General features: G+C 29.7%; 1 protein-coding gene across 24 annotated transcripts in view; it reads right to left on the bottom strand.

The window, feature by feature from the left end:
- Positions 1-1,885: 1,885 nt before the first annotated feature.
- The window catches only part of LOC126898537 (twitchin), an 84,728-nt gene continuing 66,735 nt past the window's right edge, over positions 1,886-19,878 (bottom strand). For 23 of the 24 annotated variants that reach the window (XM_050672651.1, XM_050672655.1, XM_050672671.1 and 20 more), the window contains 44 exons: positions 18,029-18,328; positions 17,783-17,964; positions 17,577-17,697; positions 17,234-17,512; positions 17,044-17,149; positions 16,781-16,986; positions 16,527-16,702; positions 16,163-16,450; positions 15,870-16,107; positions 15,513-15,809; positions 15,255-15,449; positions 15,005-15,192; positions 14,652-14,927; positions 14,318-14,593; positions 14,053-14,200; positions 13,805-13,991; positions 13,625-13,740; positions 13,259-13,546; positions 13,033-13,175; positions 11,917-12,973; positions 11,429-11,707; positions 11,063-11,365; positions 10,684-10,986; positions 10,507-10,618; positions 10,213-10,385; positions 9,850-10,137; positions 9,448-9,774; positions 9,312-9,377; positions 8,949-9,246; positions 8,524-8,865; positions 8,268-8,420; positions 7,981-8,207; positions 7,609-7,899; positions 7,333-7,526; positions 7,052-7,229; positions 6,592-6,648; positions 5,525-5,670; positions 5,357-5,459; positions 5,158-5,300; positions 3,895-4,051; positions 3,690-3,806; positions 3,331-3,528; positions 3,150-3,263; positions 1,886-3,076 (listed from right to left, as the gene is read on the bottom strand). In XM_050672651.1, coding sequence (XP_050528608.1) covers positions 2,877-3,076; positions 3,150-3,263; positions 3,331-3,528; positions 3,690-3,806; positions 3,895-4,051; positions 5,158-5,300; positions 5,357-5,459; positions 5,525-5,670; positions 6,592-6,648; positions 7,052-7,229; positions 7,333-7,526; positions 7,609-7,899; positions 7,981-8,207; positions 8,268-8,420; positions 8,524-8,865; positions 8,949-9,246; positions 9,312-9,377; positions 9,448-9,774; positions 9,850-10,137; positions 10,213-10,385; positions 10,507-10,618; positions 10,684-10,986; positions 11,063-11,365; positions 11,429-11,707; positions 11,917-12,973; positions 13,033-13,175; positions 13,259-13,546; positions 13,625-13,740; positions 13,805-13,991; positions 14,053-14,200; positions 14,318-14,593; positions 14,652-14,927; positions 15,005-15,192; positions 15,255-15,449; positions 15,513-15,809; positions 15,870-16,107; positions 16,163-16,450; positions 16,527-16,702; positions 16,781-16,986; positions 17,044-17,149; positions 17,234-17,512; positions 17,577-17,697; positions 17,783-17,964; positions 18,029-18,328 — 9,836 coding nt within the window. In that variant the 3' untranslated portion in view covers positions 1,886-2,876. The remainder of the gene's footprint in view (positions 3,077-3,149; positions 3,264-3,330; positions 3,529-3,689; positions 3,807-3,894; positions 4,052-5,157; positions 5,301-5,356; positions 5,460-5,524; positions 5,671-6,591; positions 6,649-7,051; positions 7,230-7,332; positions 7,527-7,608; positions 7,900-7,980; positions 8,208-8,267; positions 8,421-8,523; positions 8,866-8,948; positions 9,247-9,311; positions 9,378-9,447; positions 9,775-9,849; positions 10,138-10,212; positions 10,386-10,506; positions 10,619-10,683; positions 10,987-11,062; positions 11,366-11,428; positions 11,708-11,916; positions 12,974-13,032; positions 13,176-13,258; positions 13,547-13,624; positions 13,741-13,804; positions 13,992-14,052; positions 14,201-14,317; positions 14,594-14,651; positions 14,928-15,004; positions 15,193-15,254; positions 15,450-15,512; positions 15,810-15,869; positions 16,108-16,162; positions 16,451-16,526; positions 16,703-16,780; positions 16,987-17,043; positions 17,150-17,233; positions 17,513-17,576; positions 17,698-17,782; positions 17,965-18,028; positions 18,329-19,878) is intronic. The other variant, XM_050672653.1, reaches the window with a different exon arrangement.

The raw sequence follows: 19,878 nt of genomic DNA, 5'->3' as shown, positions 1-19,878 counted from the left end.
GAAATCGGTTCGGTGAGAGCTGAAAAAAAGTGGTAACAGACACAAAAAAAAAAAAAAAAACACATCTTAGTAAAACCAATACCTTCTCAGCTTCGCATCGAAGCTAAAAATATTATTTCTCATAAAAAAATTGTGTTGAACCATACACTTTTCAATAAGTTATAGCATTATAAAGTTAAAATGTAAAATATAAAATCGAGAAATTTCACACAAAAATAGCATTCGGTAGCCATTTTCACCACGAAGACAAGTCCAGAGGTCAAATTTTTAAAAAATAAAGTATGTCGAAAAAGGGATATAAATGTTATTTCTCATGAAAAAATTGTATTGATCCATACATTTTTTAAAAAGTTATAGCATTTTAAAGTAAAAAATGTAAAATATAAAATCGAGAATTTTCACATAACAATAGCATTCGGTAGCTATTTTTACCGTGATGACAAAATAAAGTCCGAAATTTTTTTTTTCTATAATAAAGTATATTACATTATCTTTAATTTAAGATATATATAACAGTGTCAGTATTTCTGGAACACTGTCAAAAGTTAAGTTGAAAAAATTAATTTTTTGTGAAAAAATCATTTTAAATCTGTGGTAAAGGGACAAATTTATAAAAAAAAATAAATATAGTTAAAAAAACATGCTTTTAAAGCACATCGAACTAAAAAGTTAAAAATAATTTTTAAAATAATTATGAAAAAAAAATACTAGTATTATTGTGATAAAAGCATCGGGCGCTCAATATACGAAAAATATGGCACAAAGCACCCTCGCTTTTATCACAATAATACTAGTATTTTTTTTTCATAATTATTTTAAAAATTATTTTTAACTTTTTAGTTCAATGTGCTTTAAAAGCGTGTTTTTTTAGTTTTTTTAAACTATATTTATTTTTCACTTTTTAGTTTCATGTTATGATAGTAGTTACTATCAATATCATGGTTGTAACGGGTAACGGGAAATCAGGGTTCGATTCCGGTGAGGGGGTCTGAGAAACGGCTACCACATCCAAAGAAAGCAGCAGGCGCGTAAATTACCCACTCCCGGAACATGGAGGTAGTGACGAAAAATGACGATACGGAAATCATCCCTCGTAATCGGAATGAATACTTTATATCTCTTAATTAGAATAANGAGTTCTATATTTTTAAATAAGAATAAAATGTGTTAATAGTAATTAGAATATATATATACATGTAAAGCGACTTAAGTACGTAAACGTATTATGCACTAGGTATAGCCGTGTTTTGNTACAGGAATATTATTGCCGGCGTGGGGTGGGGTGAATGCATTATGACAGTCTAGTCTAGACGACGGAATATGCGATAACGCGTGGCGTTTGGAAAGTTACATACATACCTACATACATACAGGTGAAACTAATATAAGCGTGTTAAAATACATAGTGTTCAGTAAGTCAGGAAACAGGTTTCTAACCCGTTTCCTGACTTACTGAACACTCTGTATATCAAACAATAGATAAATTTTTTAGAGGTTTCCCCCATTTACGGGGAACGAAGGAAATTTTTTCAATTTTTGAGTGTAATGTCTTCGATTAGATACGATTTGTGATCTTTTGACGTATCATTGAAAGAAATCGGTTCGGTGAGAGCTGAGAAAAAGTGGTAACAGACACACACAAAAAAAAAACACATCTCAGTAAAACCAATACCTTCTCAGCTTCGCATCGAAGTTAAAATAACACAATATCGAATGACTCTTACTTTTTTTTGTATAAAAATTTCGCAAACTTTTTGAATTTTTAATTTTCAAAAATGGTTTTTTTTATCTTTTAAATTATTGAACTTTAATTTTTATGATATTTAAAAACTAACAACGAAATATTTTTTGCTTCCCCTTATATCCCCATTTTATATTAATGTGGTTTGGTTCAGAATTACTCTGTATATTGGTGAACAAATAATTACACACTTTTTCATTTTTCATTGAACGTGTTATTTAACTAATTAGGACCTAAAATAAACAGAGCAAATTGTAATTCAAAACTAACAATTATATCCTTACGTTATAGTAATTTATGAAGTTAATATTTGCAAATAAAAAAAATCTACTTAAAAAGCTAAACACTAAATCTCAAAAATAAACAACATAATAAAACAAAAAATTCATATAAATAATTTGAATAACTTAATTTTTATATATCTTAATAAAAAATAACAATAATAAGTAATATCTTAACAAATATTAGTCATTAATCCTTTCAATAATTGGTTTGATTTTTATTAAAATATTGATTTTATTTATTCATCATCATTATAAAGATACTGAACATTATAGGTTAATTTATAAGTTTAACAACATTAATTTTATACATTTAATATAAGTTACAAATTATTTCCAGTTGCTAGTGTTAAATTAAAGGTATACTCTTTAAATTATATTACGCTGCGTTTAGTGATTTTTTTATTCAATAAAATGATAAGATGTTATACTGATTTAATTTAACAAAAATAATATAACTGCAAGGTAGTAACCTTTAATTTACCAATAACAAATATATATTTGATATTCTTTACACGAAATTATAAATTATAACTTGTTATTCAGAAAACTAAGCACATTAACTTGCATCAAATGAAATATTTTACGTTATTAGTATTTCAAGAATTTGTTTATCTTCATACATTTTAATTTATACTTACAATCTTTGTAATAATATATACTATACATAGTAGAAAATGGAAATATACATTGTAAATCAATTTTTTTTATATTAAAATTACTAGTATTATGCTGGTGGTATGCATAGAGACAATAGAGGTTAAAATGGCAGTTCTACAATAAATTTAACTTTATAATGTATTTTTAATTATAACTTTATGTTGAAATATTTTATAATTAAACATACCGTATATTTATTCTGATAAAAGAGCTAAATTGACAGAAAATGCTGCTGCAGCGTGTGCACCTTTTTTATCTTTAGCCTCTATTACATATTGACCTATATCATCTTGACTAGCTCTTAGGATTTTAATTTTGTAGTTATTGTCCAATTTGGTCGTTTGGTAGATGGCTGAATCTTGACCGACGGGTATCCCATCTTTATACCATGTAACTGAAAATATAATACAAATATTGTCGAGTAAAACTATCTTAAAAATACCAAATATTTGTATGTAGTAATTTACCTTCAGATGGATTTCCTTTAATTACACAATCTACATCAATACTTTCTTTTTCTTGAGATGTGACAGACTTGGGGAATTTTTCAAATGTTATACTTTTAGGTTTTTCATTAGGAGCTGAAAAGTTTTGCAAGAGGCGATTAAACTACAATGTTGGAAAGAAAATAAAAACGTGATTCTTTACCTAGAACCACAAGTGTACAACTGCTGAAAGCTTCTCCAGCGTCATTGAATGCTTCACAGGTATATGTACCAGAATCTTCTGGGAAAATTTCGGCAATTTTCAATGTGTAAACGTTGGCTATGTTTCCATATTCAAAGTCTTTGCTAGGTTTAATTTCTTTGTAATTGTGTAACCAAACGACATCAAATTTGTTGGATCCTATAAAAGTGTTAAATGTGCATAAGAATCAAAATTAATACAAAAAAAAAAAATTATATAAGAAATTAGCTTTATTTTTTATCTTAAGTGAATAAATTGATTAACAAATGTTACGTTTTTGAAAGTTTTTTATGATTATTTGTACAGAGTAAATATATTACCAATAATTTGACATTGAAGCGTAACAGCATCACCATCAGTTACAACAGCTGAAGTCAAATGACTTGCAATTACTGGTGGAGAATCATTTTTGTTTTTGCTATTTGATATTTCCACAGCTAAAATAAATTTAAAAATACGTTATTAAGTTGTGAAATTTTTTTTTTTTGTTAAACGACAATAGTTCAAACATTTCTTGGTTCTGACCTTTTATTGTAAGTTTGCAAGATGTTTCCTTACTACCTAAGGAATTAGTTGCTTTGCAAACATATTCTCCTGCATCTTCAGGGAATACTTCGTTTATTTTTAATGAAGCAACTTTATTTCTATATTTCAAGTCCAACACATCAGATGAACTTATTATCTGTAAATAAAATGTGTAATCATATTTATTTTATCTATTGTAATTTTTTTAATTGAACTTATAAATCAAAGTTCGTCAGGTGTTAATTTAATAGGTGTTAATTATTAATTTATTAGGTGTTAATTGGTCTCGAAACATATAAATTTTTAAGCAATATATTATTTTAGCCATCCATCTAGCTCGATGAAAAGCTCCAGGAGATCTAAAACTAGTTATTCTCGAGTGTTTCCTTCCAACACACAATAAACATAACTCCAATAATTCTTTGTAATCATCATGTGAATGATTAATTTCAGGTTGCTTTTCACAAAATTCAATAATATTTTGTGCATTTGATATCTATCTTGTAGATCATAAATTTATGATTATGTAATTGATAAATAGCATGTATGGTTATTTTTTTGCCTTAATACTGCGTAACAATGATATCTTTATTGATAGAAATCAAAATTTAGTTTTAAAAAAATGTGAAAATAAGGTATTAATTTTTATTATTAGTAAAAAAAAATTTTACACCATATAATAAACACAACAATTAATTTAACTATCAATTTTTTAAAACTTAAAAATAAATTTTGGCCCCTTTCAGATCGATCCGGAAAGTACCATATACTTAGACGTTTAGGTAAATTACGTAATCAATATAGGTCTTAGAAATTAAAAAATTATAAAATCGTTTTCTACATTAAAAATACAACATTTTACATATATAGATGATTATAATTGACCAAAATTTAGAATTTTAATAAATAAGGGGTATTTTTGGTAAAAATACGAAAAACGCTTTGAGCGACCTGTAAAAATTTTTTTATTGATCTCAAATTTTCAAAACATGTTTTTTTTTATATACTTAATAAATCTAGAGGGTGTCTGATAAAAATTTTTAAAGTCGATTTTTTTTGCGCCACTCTAATTTGTACTTTACAATACTTAAAAACTGATGAATAGTTAAAATATTTTTGTTTGACTAAGAAATTCTAACATTTTTTTTTCGAGAATAATTGTTTTAAATTTTTTTTAAATTTATTTGCATAGAAAACTCCCTCAAAAAAAAAAAAGTATATATATATATATTCTTTCACTATCAATAGTTATTATTAATTTACCTTTCCATTTTTGAGCCATGAAATTTGTGGTTCAGGATCTCCACTGACTTTACAAATGAACTCTAAAGGTTGTCCGTCATTTACTGTTGTGTCAACTAAACGACTAGAAAAGTCTGGTGGACACATGTTTTCATCTGGAGTTACTGAAAATAATTAAAAAATAAAATATCAACTTCGTGATTATTTCAAATTAAATTACATCTTAATTCTTTAGTGGCGCTACGTGATCGAGACGGACTGCCTGCTGCGTCCAGTTTTTGACCATATTTTTTGATACTCTTATTATCTGATGAACTAAATGTCTAAAATAAGAATAATCATGAAATTAAATATTTTGCGTAGTATAATAAAGAAGATTTAAACTTGCAGTGTTACTAATTTTCGTTGATAAATTGTCAGCAACAGTTCTGCTTGATGAAACTGAACTATCACCGTGAACGTTTGACGTAATTGCTGTACGTTTGGTTATCACTTTTGGAGCTTCTCTATGATGTTGATGATGGTACCTGCGATCTAGTTAAGTTCAATAGAAAATGTGTATTAACATTTTTAAGTACAATATTAAAATCTAAAATACAGTAGGGATAAAAAAACTGATATCTGATAGTGATTAAAATCATTATTATAAAATGCTTTGATGCGTATTTGAAACAAATTAAAAAAAACATTTGATATATCAACCAAATATTATATGATTTTTGATTTTAGAAGCCAATTACTCGTAGAAGACAAGTTGTTTAAATGTTATTCTTGTTTTAATTATATAGCAAATTAAATAAGCTATAAATTAATTTAGTTTTGAATGATAGGTTTGTGTCGTTGCTATGCATAACACTTAAAAATTGGCATTTTTTACTGAATATTGTATGATTTTTTTTCATAAATTGGACGATGAATCATAGTCATTCAGTTTTGGGATCGTTTTTCATATTATCATCTTAAAAAATATTATATTAGCATTAATTTAATGTACGTTTAAAATTTTTTAGATTTTTCTTAACATTATCAAAAGTTGAAAATAAAATAATGTTGATATGACTTTACACAGTATCTTGGTTAATGGATTTTCAAAAAGTATATTGTCGGTAACGTAAATGATTAAAATATTGCCTATAAATATTTTACAATGATTTTTAAAAAAGTTATTTCAATTTAAAGTGAAAATTTAAAATATCAACATTAATTGCTTAATGACAATTATAACTTTTTAGTACATTTTCATTCATAACAGGAATTTAGGGAAATTTTTTTAAATTATAGCGATAATAGCTACAACTAGATACATTTTCAAATCTTTTGACGTAACATTGGTTAAAATCGGTTCATTAGGAGTGAGTAATAGCTTTTCAACTACGCATCGAAGCTAAAACGTTCTGATAAATACAAAAATACAATTAATTTTATCGATTTTATTTTTTACTCAATTTACTATACCTCCTGAGTGAAGTAAATTATGTGATAATTGAGCTTGTTCTTCAGTTTGATCGCTACCTATTGAATGTAACAGCAGAAAAAAAGTGTATTAGATCAATAGACAACACTCATATGTGTTATTTGATACACGAAAATTCTGGTTATTAAGATGAAAACGCTTAATAATCAAAATTAAAATAACAAGATATTATTCATTTTAGGTATTAGGTGATCAAAAAAAAAAAAATGTGGTAGTTAGGTAAATACTATAATTAAGTTAAAATACGCACAAAAATAAAATTTTCTTTCACCCTTTGAGTGAACTAAATAATGTAATTTAATAAAATCAAGTATTTAGTACTTAAAAGTCTAAAAATGTATACAATTTGTATTGTTGGATAAAAATTATTTTCCGAGTTATAAATCTTCCATTTTACAATTCAAATTGTATTCAGATGGTGTAAATTGCAGCGTTTTATACCTTCTACAATTACTACACAGCTAGTTTCATCTGTTCCGTGTTTGTTTGTGGCAACACAACGATATTTTCCTGAATCTTCTGGTTTGCAGTCAACTATTTCTAAAGTAATAACACCATCTGTATGTGTAATAGTATACTCGTGTTTTGATAGTTCTTTTGTTCCCTTATACCATTTGATCTAAAATTTTTAACAAATAATACTATTATATTTATATATATACAGCAATAAAGTTGCATGTAACTATCAAATAAATTTTGTTTAAGTAAGGTGGTAAGCTTACGGTTGGAATGGGTGCTCCACTGAGACAGCAGAGTAACTTGCAAGTCTGGTGTATTTGAATAACACGAGGACGTAACAAGAATGTAAAGTTTGGTGCACTTTCTTTTTCTTCAATATAATACGTATGAGCTAATGGTTCTCGTCTTCTAATTTGTTGTACTTCAGGTCTATATATAGGTGCAGCTTTAGGCAAAGCTGAAAAATTATTTTTGTTTTTAATTATCTCTTTTACCTACAATTATTTAGATATATATTTTGAACTTATATAAATACTAACGTTGTACATTAAGAAAAACGACTTCTTCTCTATATCCATAAGTATTTTCTGCTCTGATAATATATTCGCCTCTATCATCTAATTTGACCCTATTTATAATGAACGTGTAATCTTCACCAGCGTACCGTTTCATAAACTTCACACTTTGTCTGAGTTCGTCGTTATTATGATACCACGATAGCGTAGGATGGGCTACAGCAATAACTCTGCATGTGAATTTCACGCTCTGTCCTTCATAACAGAATGCACTTTGAGGTTTGATTACAAATCGCGGAGCAGCCTGTCTTCGGTCTAATAATAAAAACGTAATATATTAGAATAAATAGGATTTAAAAAAAATTATTTTTTTTTTTAAGAAAGAAAAAATAATACCGAATGAAGTTTCAAATATTTTGTATTTTTCTACCATAAGTTTTCTAAGAGCACTATATTCAGCAATTCTACCAAGAGGCAGAGCAAATGAATCCCAGTCCTTATATTTTTGCCTTATTTGGTCTCTCATTTTAATGAAATTAGACTTGTTAATAGTGGTGGTTCTATCGGAATGATCTCCCATCAACCATGGATGCATTAGACACTCGTGAGCAGTCATTCTTTTTCTAAATAAAAAAACAACTAAATAAATATATTTTTTAGAATAATTTACAAATTATACTTACTCTTTGTTTTTGATTAAAAGTTTTCTAATAAAATCCTTGCCTTCGTCTGAAATATGGGCAAATGTTTCTTCATCAAAGTCCCAATCACAAGCCTTTACATTTTTTAATGTTTCGACGTCATTTTCACCAGCAAATGGCGAAAGACCACTTAAACTAAAATAAATACATAACAATAAAATCTTTATTTATATATTACATATTATTTATTTATTTATATATATATTAATATATTTAGTTATTAAGAAAGTTAACTTACAGCACGTAGGCTAAAACACCGCAAGCCCACATGTCTGTATAAAAACCAACAGGTTCTCTTTCAACGATTTCAGGAGCAGCAAATTCGGCAGTTCCTGTTGAAATTTTGACAATTTCATTAGGGTCTAGTTTAGTGGCTAGACCAAAGTCAATAAGCTTCACATTGGAACTTCTTTTAGTTTGACACATGATGTTTTCAGGTTTTATATCTAAATGAATGATATTTTTCTCATGCATATGCTTAATGGCTTCGCATATCTGGCGCATGTAATTAATAACTTCTGCCTCAGACATACTGTATCCTTCTGATGTGATTCTTTCGAATAATTCACCTCCAGATAAGCTAAAAAATAAAATAAATGTATACATATATAATAGATAAATAATACATTGATATAAGTTACATAAAATATAAATAATAATTACAATTCAAATATTAAAACCATTTCATCTTCATCTTCAAATGCATCATGTAAGTTTATCAATTTAGGATGATGTAATTGATTCATAATATCAATTTCACGTCTGATGAGCTCTCTTTCTACGTTATGTGATATTGGTATAAATTTAGCTGCAAAAATGTGGCCAGTTTTTCTTTCGCGGCAGCGATGTACAACACCAAAAGCTCCAGTTCCAATTTCCTCGAGTATATCATAGTCGTCATACACAGATTGAGTTTTTATATCTACAGGTTGCGGTACGTATTTAGAATAAATGTCAAACACTATAAAATAAATAATAAAAGTTTTAGTTAATAATCATAATGTTAAATATAAACGTTTATTTTACCATATTGATCATAGTCTTTAATATTTCCATCTGCTTTGCCTCGTATTTTTTTACCATTCTCATCAACTAGTAAAAAATTAAAAAAATATAATTAATGTTTTGTTTATAACATATTTGAGGCGAGGGAAATGTTTACATTCATATCGTTGAGTTTTTGGTGCTTTCTTTAATGATTCTTTAGTTTTTATCGTGGTTGAAATATCACTAGGTTTACTTCTTCCATACACATTTTCTGCGTATACCCTGAACTCATATTCGTGTCCTGGACTTAAACCAGCTACAGCAGAGGAAGTAAATCGTGTATTGCTCACACGTATCCAACTGCTCATTGGAATCTCACGTTTTTCTATCAAATAGTTGGTGATGTTTGATCCTCCGTCCCAAATTGGTGGTGTCCAACTTAGTACCAATGAATCTTGACCAATATCCTCGACGGATAAGTTAGTTGGAGGATCAGGATGATCTGCCAGAAAATAATGTTTTACTAATTTTTAACTAAAATGTTAACAATGACAAATCTTATTTGATTATTACGTACCACTAATCTGTATCTTTATTATTGCACTATCCACGCCTAAGTCATTTTCTGCTAATACACGATAAGGTGAAGTATCATATTTGCTCACATCTCTTATTGTTAAAATTGCATGTCTTTCTGAAACTTCTACGGCAAAATGACTACCAGATTCAATAACTTCATTTTCACGATACCAAGTGATTTTTGGTTTGGGAAATCCAGTGAACGGAATTTTGATTACTACATTTTCACCTTTATCGAAGAACGCGGTGTCTCTGAATCTTGGGGGGACATTCAATTTTGGAGGTGCTAAAAATAGATAAAATTGAAGAAAAATAGAATTCAGAACATTAAGTGAAATTAACCATGAGAATTAAAACTTACTCATTATTAATAGTTCTCCGCGAGTTGATTTAATACCACCTTTATTGCTTGCTCTACACACGTACTCATCTGAGTCAGCTCCATATACTCCATTTATGATAAGGGTATAAGTATCTCCTTCGTGGAACATGTGATGTCGTGCACTAGGAGTTATTTCCCGTGCACCCTTATACCTGTAAGAAAATTTCGTTGAATTAGAAAGAGTTAAATATATGCTGTTAATTTAAGTTATAATTATTCAACTCTGAAAAATCTGTTTTAGATTGTAAAAATGTTTTAAAAAGTTATACTTGCCAAGTTATAGTAGGTTTAGGCACTCCAGTTATAACACATTGGAATTGAGCGTTCTGATTTTGAACCGCTTGAATTTTTCGTAAAGGTTTCACTATTTCTGGTGGTTGTGCAGCTATGAGTAGTATTAAATTAAATTAATGTAAGTAAAGTAACTGATCACATTATGTAGTTACTTACTTAATGGGTCTTTGATTGTTACAGTGTTGGATGCTTGACTAGGCAAACTTAATCCGGCTTCGTTTTGAGCAAACACACGGAAAACATATTGACGGCCTTCAATTAGGTTTGCAATATTGATTTGTGTTGGAGCACAAATTGATGCGTTTACTCTTTGCCATGTATCAGAATCTATTTCCCGTTTGTCAATTAGATAACCTTGAATTCTCGATCCACCATCATCAAGTGGTTTATCCCAACTAAGATTGACGAAATCTCCACCTACTTCAGTGACCGTTGGAACTCCTGGTGATGATGGTTTATCTAATAAAAAATGTTTAATGTAGAAAAAATTAATTTGGTTTTAGACGAATGAAAAAAATTAGTTTTAGTATTTTACCGAAAGGTGATTTTGCTTTTATTGGATTGACGCCTTCCAAGGGTGGGCTGAGACCATTATCGTTGACAGCAATTACCCTAAAGATATACTCATTTCCTTCAGCTAAACCTTGGACGAAGAAATGAGTATCCTTACATGTGGTAGAAATACAAATCCAATGGTTTGAGTTAATATCCCTACGTTCGATAATATAATGGGTGATCTTAAGTCCACCATTGAATTTAGGAGGATGCCATGATAGGGCGCATGTGTGTTTTGTAATTTCTGACACATCTAATGGACCGATTGGCGGTCCTGGTAAACCTGTAAATAAATAAATGATAATTGAAATATATGTACATTTTTATATACATGATTTCTTTTTACCAGATATGTTCACTGTGAATGATCCTGAAGCATTACCACTTGGATTTCTTAAGGTTACTGTATAATTAGCAGCATCATTTTTCTTTGCTTCTCTTAAGATTAATATAACATAATCGTCAAAAATAGTTGACTTGAAATGATCGTTTTCCTCTACTTTAGTGCCATTCTTCTCTAAGACAACGTCGTCTAATGTATCTCCACTGTAGAATATTTTAATCTTACTATTTTCGCTCTCAGGTACATTAATTTCATTTGGCATTCTTTCTATTTTTGGTGGATCTAAAAATATAAATGTCGTAATAATACTAAAAAATAATTATATGGAATATTTCTCAAAAGGCTTGAATATTTAAAATTAATATTAATAACTTAATATCTTATCCACTATATTTTCTTCAAATTTTATGATAATTATTTATTTAAAAGATAAAAGTAATTACATGACTAAAAATTTTAATTAATGAAATTCAATTATAAGTTTAACTTACGTCCAATTTTAACTCGCGATGAAGTTGTAACAAAACCTACTGAGTTGTAAGCTTGACAAGTGTAGTCACCGTCATCGATTTCAGAGACTTCAGGGAAGTGTAATTTGAACACGCCATTAGCCGATTCACATTTGTATCTTCCACCTAAAGCTATTTCTCGACCATTCTTCAACCATTTTGCGTTTGGTAAAGGTTTGCCGACAGCTTCACAATATAAAGTAATTGGTTTACCATATTGAACAACTTTATTAGATAGAGGTACAATAAAATCTGGTTTTTCACCGCCTTCAAACTCGCATATTTTAACTGGCGTGGTGCATAAACTGGGTTCACTTCTTCCAGCAGAATTTAAAGCGAATACTCTAAATTCATAGTCTGCTCCTTCTACTAGATTCATAGCACTAAATTGGCAATCAAATACGGAGTAATCATTGCATTTTACCCAAGCGGGACTACCACCAATTTGTCGTTTTTCGACTAGATAACCAGTTATCTTACTACCGCCATCTGATATTGGTGGTTCCCATTTGAGATCTGCATATGTTCTTCCAATTTTAAGCACAATTGGTGTACCTGGTTTTGATGGTGGTTTGGCGTTACCTTTCAAACGGAAACTTGATGTTGGAACAGAAGGCTTGCTGAAACCAGCTGCATTCTTAGCTAATACGCGGAATTCATAATCATGTTCATTTAATAAATTATGAATCACGTATAATGGTTCTTTCACTACATAATCATTTGCTGTTCTCCAAGTACCACCTTCAGTAAGATCTTTAAACTCAATTTTATATCCTTGGATTTTAGATCCTCCATCATGTACAGACCGTTCCCAAGTTAAAGTTGCTTTAATTTCATCCCATTCTAATACTTGTGGATGGCCAGGTGGATCAGGTACTGTGAATGGGAACTTGGCAGTGATCATTGAGTCCATTTCGATAGGCTCCGAAATACCATATTGGTTTTCGGCTCTCACGCGGAAATTGTACTTTTTATTTGGTTCCAAGCTAATGACATCATAATGACATGGTCGAACAAAACTACTAAGTTTAGACCATAACTAAAAAAAAAATAAATTATTTAGGCTAACTATAAATAGTATAAGCCATTAACACTTACTCCTGAAGAAACCTCGTATTTTTCAACAATGTAATTTGTGATAGGTGAGCCTCCGTCATCTAATGGTGGTTTCCAGGATAATAAGCAAGATTCTGGTGTTAAATCAGACACTTCTAGTGGACCTTGAGGTGGCAATGGTTTATCTAAATTGTAAATAAAAAATATAATTGATTATTTAATTGAATTAAATAAATTCTTAGTTTAATTATCCCAATGTGTTTCTTACCAACTACAAGTACTTTACAAGATGCTGAATCAGCACCGATAGTGTTCATTAAATGAATTGTGTAATTTCCTGTATCGGTTTTCCTCTTGGCGCATTTATTTTTGAAGATAGTTTCTGTTAGTGTTGTTTCAAACTTGATTCTTGAATCAGGTATGATCTCTTCACCGTTTATACTCCACACTGGTTTTGGTAGTGGGCTACCAGTGAATGGAACAGTTATAGTGAATTCTTCACCTGCTATTACAGTCATGTCTCTAATAGATAAATCACTAGTTATTTTTGGTGCAGCTGAAATAAAATTTGAATCAAGTTAATATGACTACATTTAATATAAATATATATATATATAAATTTAAATATGTTTACAAGCTGGAGCACAACATCTAATGGCATCTGATGAAGAACTCCATGGTCCTTGTCCAGCTGCATTTAATGCACTAACTCTGAATTCATATTCATGATTTTCAATTAAGTTATGCACCCTGTACAAATTGTTTATATATTTTAGTTAATTAATTAGTTATTAAATACATTTTGGATAACTACTTTAACGTTGTATCAAGTATAATAGCATGTGATGCTTTAGTCCATTTGTCATCACTGATAAGTCGTTTTTCAACTATGTATCCAGTAATAGGTGAACCACCGTCATTGCGGGGTTTAGTCCATTGAATTGTAATTGATTCTTCAGATGTATCAATTCCTTTTGGTGCTCCTGGTGCGCCTGGTACATCTAAATAGTGGAAGTAATTATTAAAATTACAATTATTTATTTATTTATTTATTATTAATACCAAATGGATGTCTAGCAGTTATTGGATCAGTAGTTATTGCAGGCTCTGATACGCCATATTTGTTTTCAGCCATTACACGGAATTGGTAAGTTTTTCCAACAATAAGATTTCGTACTTTACACTGTGGTGATGTTACATAATTGCTTACCTAATAAAGTAAAGTTCGATTTAGTTATTATGTTGAATTAATATTTCAATATATAATATTATTTATAAAATAATAAATAATTGCCAATTATAAATAAAAAAAAATGTCAATAATTACCTTTTGCCATGTTGTAGAGTTTATTTCTTTCTTTTCTGTAATATAATTTGAAACTGGTGCACCTCCATTATTTTTGGGTGGTTGCCAGAATAAAGTCAAAGAATCGCCATTTAAATCATCAGCGTACAAGTTTTCAGGAGGTTGTGGTCTATCTAATACTTTGACATGTAAAGTTGCTGTATCGAATCCAGATTGATTACGTAATTGTAATCTGTATTGGCCAGCGTCTATTCGTTTTGAGTTCTTAATTACTAAACTGACAGAGTTATCTGTTAACTGTAAAAAAATATTAATTATGAAATGTTACATTAATATTTTTATAGTTGTTATTTACTTGTGAATGAACTCTGGAATCAGTATCATCTATTATTTGATCATTATTAAACCAAGTTGCAGTTGGTTTTGGGAAACCAACATATGGTATATGTATGGAGAAATCTTCACCAGCTTTAACAGTGATATCTCTAACGCCTGATAAATCTAAACATGGTTTATTTGCCTGTTCTTCAACCAGAACATTAACACTTGGTCGACTAGGTTTTGATCGACCTTCTTCATTTACGGCCATTACTCTCCATTGATACTCTTCACCTTCTTTTAAGTTTCCAACCTGAGTAATAAATTTGAATGTTAAAGATCAATATGATTTTTGTTTAGTTTGATTTATTTTAAATTATTCTCTATTACCGTGCACAGTGTCGAATAAATAGTTGGACAATCTACTTCCGACCAATTAATATCTCCCTTCTTTTTCTGTTCTAATACATACTCTTTTATTTTTGAACCACCATCAAATCTTGGAGGTCTCCATGATAAAACAACACTATCTTTAGTAATTCTATCCGGTTTTGGTGCTTCAGGAGCTTCAGGTACCTCTGTAAATTAAATTAAAATTACATTATCTTTGCATGTTCAAAATTAAAACAGAAATTTTTACTCTTTTGTTCTTTTGCTGTCATTGGATTGCTTGGTTTGCTTGGTTTTCCTGTACCAGCCTCATTGACAGCATGTACACGGAATTCATAACGATTGCCTTCTCTAAGATCTTGAGCAGTGAAACTTGTGTTTGAAGTGGGATAATTGTTACATTTTACCCAATCACCACCTCTTTCACGTTTTTGGATAATATAACCTATAAAATTAATTGTTTATAAATTCAAGTTAATATTCATAATAGAATAAATAAATATTTTACCAGTCACTGGTCTACCACCATTATTAACTGGTGGAGTCCAAGAGAAACTACAACTATTTGGAGTATAATGAGTAACTTCAGGTTGTCCAGGAGCATCGGGTGGATCAAATGGACTTTTTGCAACTACAGGAAGACCTTCTAATGGTTCTGAATGACCATACATATTTTCAGCCCGTACTCTAAATACATATCGTTTTCCTTCTTGTAATCCCTTTGCAGTAAATGTTGTATTGGGACAAAATCCAGGAATTGGTTTCCAGCTATCCGATCCAAACTCGGATATTTCAACCATATATCCTAAAAATTGATACTGAATAAATAAATAAAATTAATTTTAATAGTTTTTATTATTTATACCTGTGACATCGTTACCCCCATCATCTTCTGGAGGTCTCCAAACTAATGTAACAGTATCATGGGTAGTTCCAGGATATTGTAGAGGTCCTTGGGGTGCGCTAGGACAACTGACTACTGATACATATATATCAGCTGAATCTTTTCCAGAAGAATTTGAAGCTGTCACGGTATATTTTCCAGCATCTTTACGTGTTGAATTATCTACTCTTAATTTGGTTAAATTGCTACTAGTTACGGACTAAAAAAATAGGTATATGTTATTAATTACTTTAATTTAATTAAAAAGAATTTACCAGAATGCGATTGGTTATTGGCGGGTTTTCACCGTTTATTGTCCATTCAATGTTGGGGGTAGGAGCACCTGATATTGGAATACTTATGTTGATTGGCTCTCCAGCTCTAACTTTTATTCTACCTCCCAATAAACCATCCAAATGTAATTTTGGTTTTTCTCTTGTTAATTTTGCTGTGTAAACGTCCGAAATTTCACTGGGTTTACCTGAACCAGCGGCATTTACTGCACTTATTCTATATTCGTATTGTTTTCCCTCATGAACATGGGTGTCATCATATTCAGTTTGCTGTTACATCCATTAATTTATAATTATTATTATATAGTTAAAAATATAAATTTAGTTATATATATATTTAACATACTTTAACGGGGGTTTTTGTTATTTTTGCCCATCGTCCAGCGGATGATCGTTCTCTTCTTTCAACATCATATCCGATAATAGGTGAACCACCATTACTCATAGGAGCAGTCCATACGATTTTAATATGATCTTGGTCTACTTCAAGTGCTTCAGGTTTACCTGGTTTGCCCGGAACGTCTGTTAAAAAGAAAAATAATTATATAGGTGTTATATTTTTTTGGGTTTATCATATATTATTGTGTCAACTGTACTAACCAAATTGATTCTTAGCAATAATTGGCTCAAGAGTAGTCAAAGGTTCAGAAAGTCCTTGTAAATTTTCTGCGCGGACTCTAAATTCATATCGAGTTCCTTCGATAAGTCTCGGTACAGTAGCATGTGTAAAAGCAGGATTAATATAGTTAACAGCTGGTACCCATCCACCACCATGAGTTAGATCGCGCTTTTCGATTACGTATGCCCTTCAATGTAATTTATAAATTAAAAATAATTCAGAAATATATTTTATATTAACATACGTTAGTTCACTTCCTCCATTGTCCTTAGGAGGCTTCCAAGATAATGTAGCTGAATTAGCAGTAACATCTTCATATGTTAATGGTCCATCGGGTGGTCCGGGACGATCTATTAATAAATGGTTTGTAAAAAGTGGTATGAATTAATATTATCGCTTTGAATAATTATTAGAAATTAAAAATTATATTTTACCAAGTACTGTGACGTTAAATGAGCCTTCATCTGTTCCAGAATCATTCTTCAATAATAAATTGTAAACTCCAGAATCAGAACGTTTAGAATTTACTCTATTCATTATTGTATGGTAACCGATTGATGTTATGGTCGTCCGGTTATCTGGTTTCATTTCCGAACCGTTTAGGGACCATGTTACCTCTGGAGGTGGTTCACCAATAAAATCAATGTCAACATGTAGTACGGTTCCAGCTCGAATAAAAAGATCTTTTAATGGAGTCTTGATTTTTGGTTTTACTAAAATTTAAAAAAAATTCTCAATATTTCTTTTATTTTAGAGTAATTAAAAAAATGCACATACAATGTCTATTTTTAATGATAATTGGATCGGATGGATCACTTGGAGGACTAGATCCAGCTTTATTGTTGGCTATAACTCTAAATTCGTATTCTTGTCCTTTGAATAAATCAGGTACGGTAGCCTATAACAGTAATATTTAATTACATTAAACGAGAATTCTCTTGTAGAATAGGAATTGTAAGGCAAGTTTGAAAAATCATTCTTACTTTTGTTTCTCTTCCCAGAACTGTAACAGCATTAACCCAATATGGGCTACCTTTTTCTTTTTTTTGTACAATGTAATCAGTAACCGGACTACCACCATCGTTTTTGGGTTTTTCCCACTGTAACTCGACAAAGTTTTCATCCCAATCAGTAATAATTGGTTTTTCAGGTGCTTCAGGTTCATCTAGAAAAAAATCATGAAAATAAACACATATTTTCAAATGTTATAATATTTTTTAATTACATACCAAATTCATTGCGAGCAATAGTCGATTTATCAGTCTCAAGTACATCTGATTCGCCGATATTATTAACTGCTTTTACTCTGAACAAGTATTCCCGTTTATGAATTAAACGTATAACATCGTGGAAAAGCGATGTGGTCATTCCAGCATCCGACCATGTTCCTCTAGATACATCCATTTTTTCAATCACATAATGTAAAATCGGAGCGCCACCATCGTCGACTGGTTGTTTCCATGTTAAACGGCATCCATCTTTTCTCACGTTAGAAACATCTAATGAACCTACTGGTGGCGAAGGACGATCTATAATTAAACAAATTTGATTTTAGTATTTTAAGAAGGCAAATGTGGTCAAGTCGGTAACGTGGTAGTGCCTGATGCGCACTGTTCGAGACTAGGTCAAGAGCTGCTACATTTGTAAAACGAGACATCAGTTTAGTGATTGCAGTTGCCTTTCTTTTCTCTAGCGATAAACTAAATATCGATCCCATAGAATACATGGTTAAGAAACATCTTAGCATAGATCACAGATGATATCAATGGTCCGTAAAAATCAATAAAAGAAAACTTAATATATTATTAAACAGAATGAAACAAATCTAACTTATATAACTTTTTTACAGCAAATATTTTTGTATTAATTTTTTTTAAAATAAATTTTAATAGTTTTGAACTATGTTAAAACTACGTTTTAGGGGTCCATTAGGGTATTCCTTATTTTTGACATTGGAAATTCTTCAGCTTCACTCTCCAAATTTGTGGAAATACATGTAAAAATGAATTAAAAAATGTTCACGCCAATCATACAAGATTAACCCGTACCTACTCCATGTTGACAATTGGACAATAAGGGTAGTTTTTAAATTTAATTTGTTAATGAATGACCATAGAAAAAAAACCATAAAACATTAATTTTAGACAATGATATTTTCCATAAGTTTTGTACTTATAAATTTTTTTAAACCCGTTATTTTTTGTAAATTTATATAATAACCAGTTCAAAAATTAGGAATAATGATTGTTTATTGGGTAATGAATGAAGCTAAATTACTGATAGTAAATAACCTTTTATTAAGCAAGTTTTGTTAGTTTTTTTCTACAATTTACATGTAGTGAACATACATGAAAGTGCTCATCTTAGGTTATGAAAATTGTAATACTTTGGAAGAAAGTAAAAATCCCCATACAAGATATTTAGCATTGTATTTTTTAACTTGAAAAATTATACAATGAAAGGTGATTTATTCAAAAAATCCAAATTAAAGAACTGAATCACAAATGATTAAAGAAGAATTATTTATGTCACAATCAGAAGATTTATTTGTCATAACTTTAAACACAGGAAAAAGAAATTGGGCTTGTGTTATTTTGTAGTAGTCATTAGATAGGATTCTTCTTTATTTTCCGTATTATCGTCACATTTATTAGTTCGTACTACCATTAATTTATTAATTGAAAACGTGTATATCTTTAGGTTCTGAAATAGCGTTGTTTAAACGATTCCCACCAAGCTTGGGAATAAATAGACCAAACAAAATTTTAAAATGTTACTGTTAAAGATGATATGAAATTAATAATTCATTTAGTAAAATCACTATTAAAGTATTACGTACAATCTTCTATCATGCTATGAAAATAGCTATAGTGTTGTCTTCATTAAAAATTTATATATTCCGAGATAAATTTCGTTTAAATAAAATAAGGAAAAAGGATTAAGGGACATTTGTATATTTTTAGTTTGTATCTACGTAAAAGTATGGTTCAGAGCTTCTCATGTTATAAAGCCAAAATTATATAATTTTTGATAAAATTAAACAATTTTATAATATTTTTATCATTCTAAATTATTTCAA

Source organism: Daktulosphaira vitifoliae, unplaced genomic scaffold, assembly GCF_025091365.1.
Source record: "Daktulosphaira vitifoliae isolate Bord-2020 unplaced genomic scaffold, ASM2509136v1 Scaffold_2, whole genome shotgun sequence".
NCBI classification, from domain to species: Eukaryota; Metazoa; Arthropoda; class Insecta; order Hemiptera; family Phylloxeridae; genus Daktulosphaira; species Daktulosphaira vitifoliae.
Note: the sequence above shows the minus strand (reverse complement) of the source record. Positions and strands in the feature narration are given on the sequence as shown.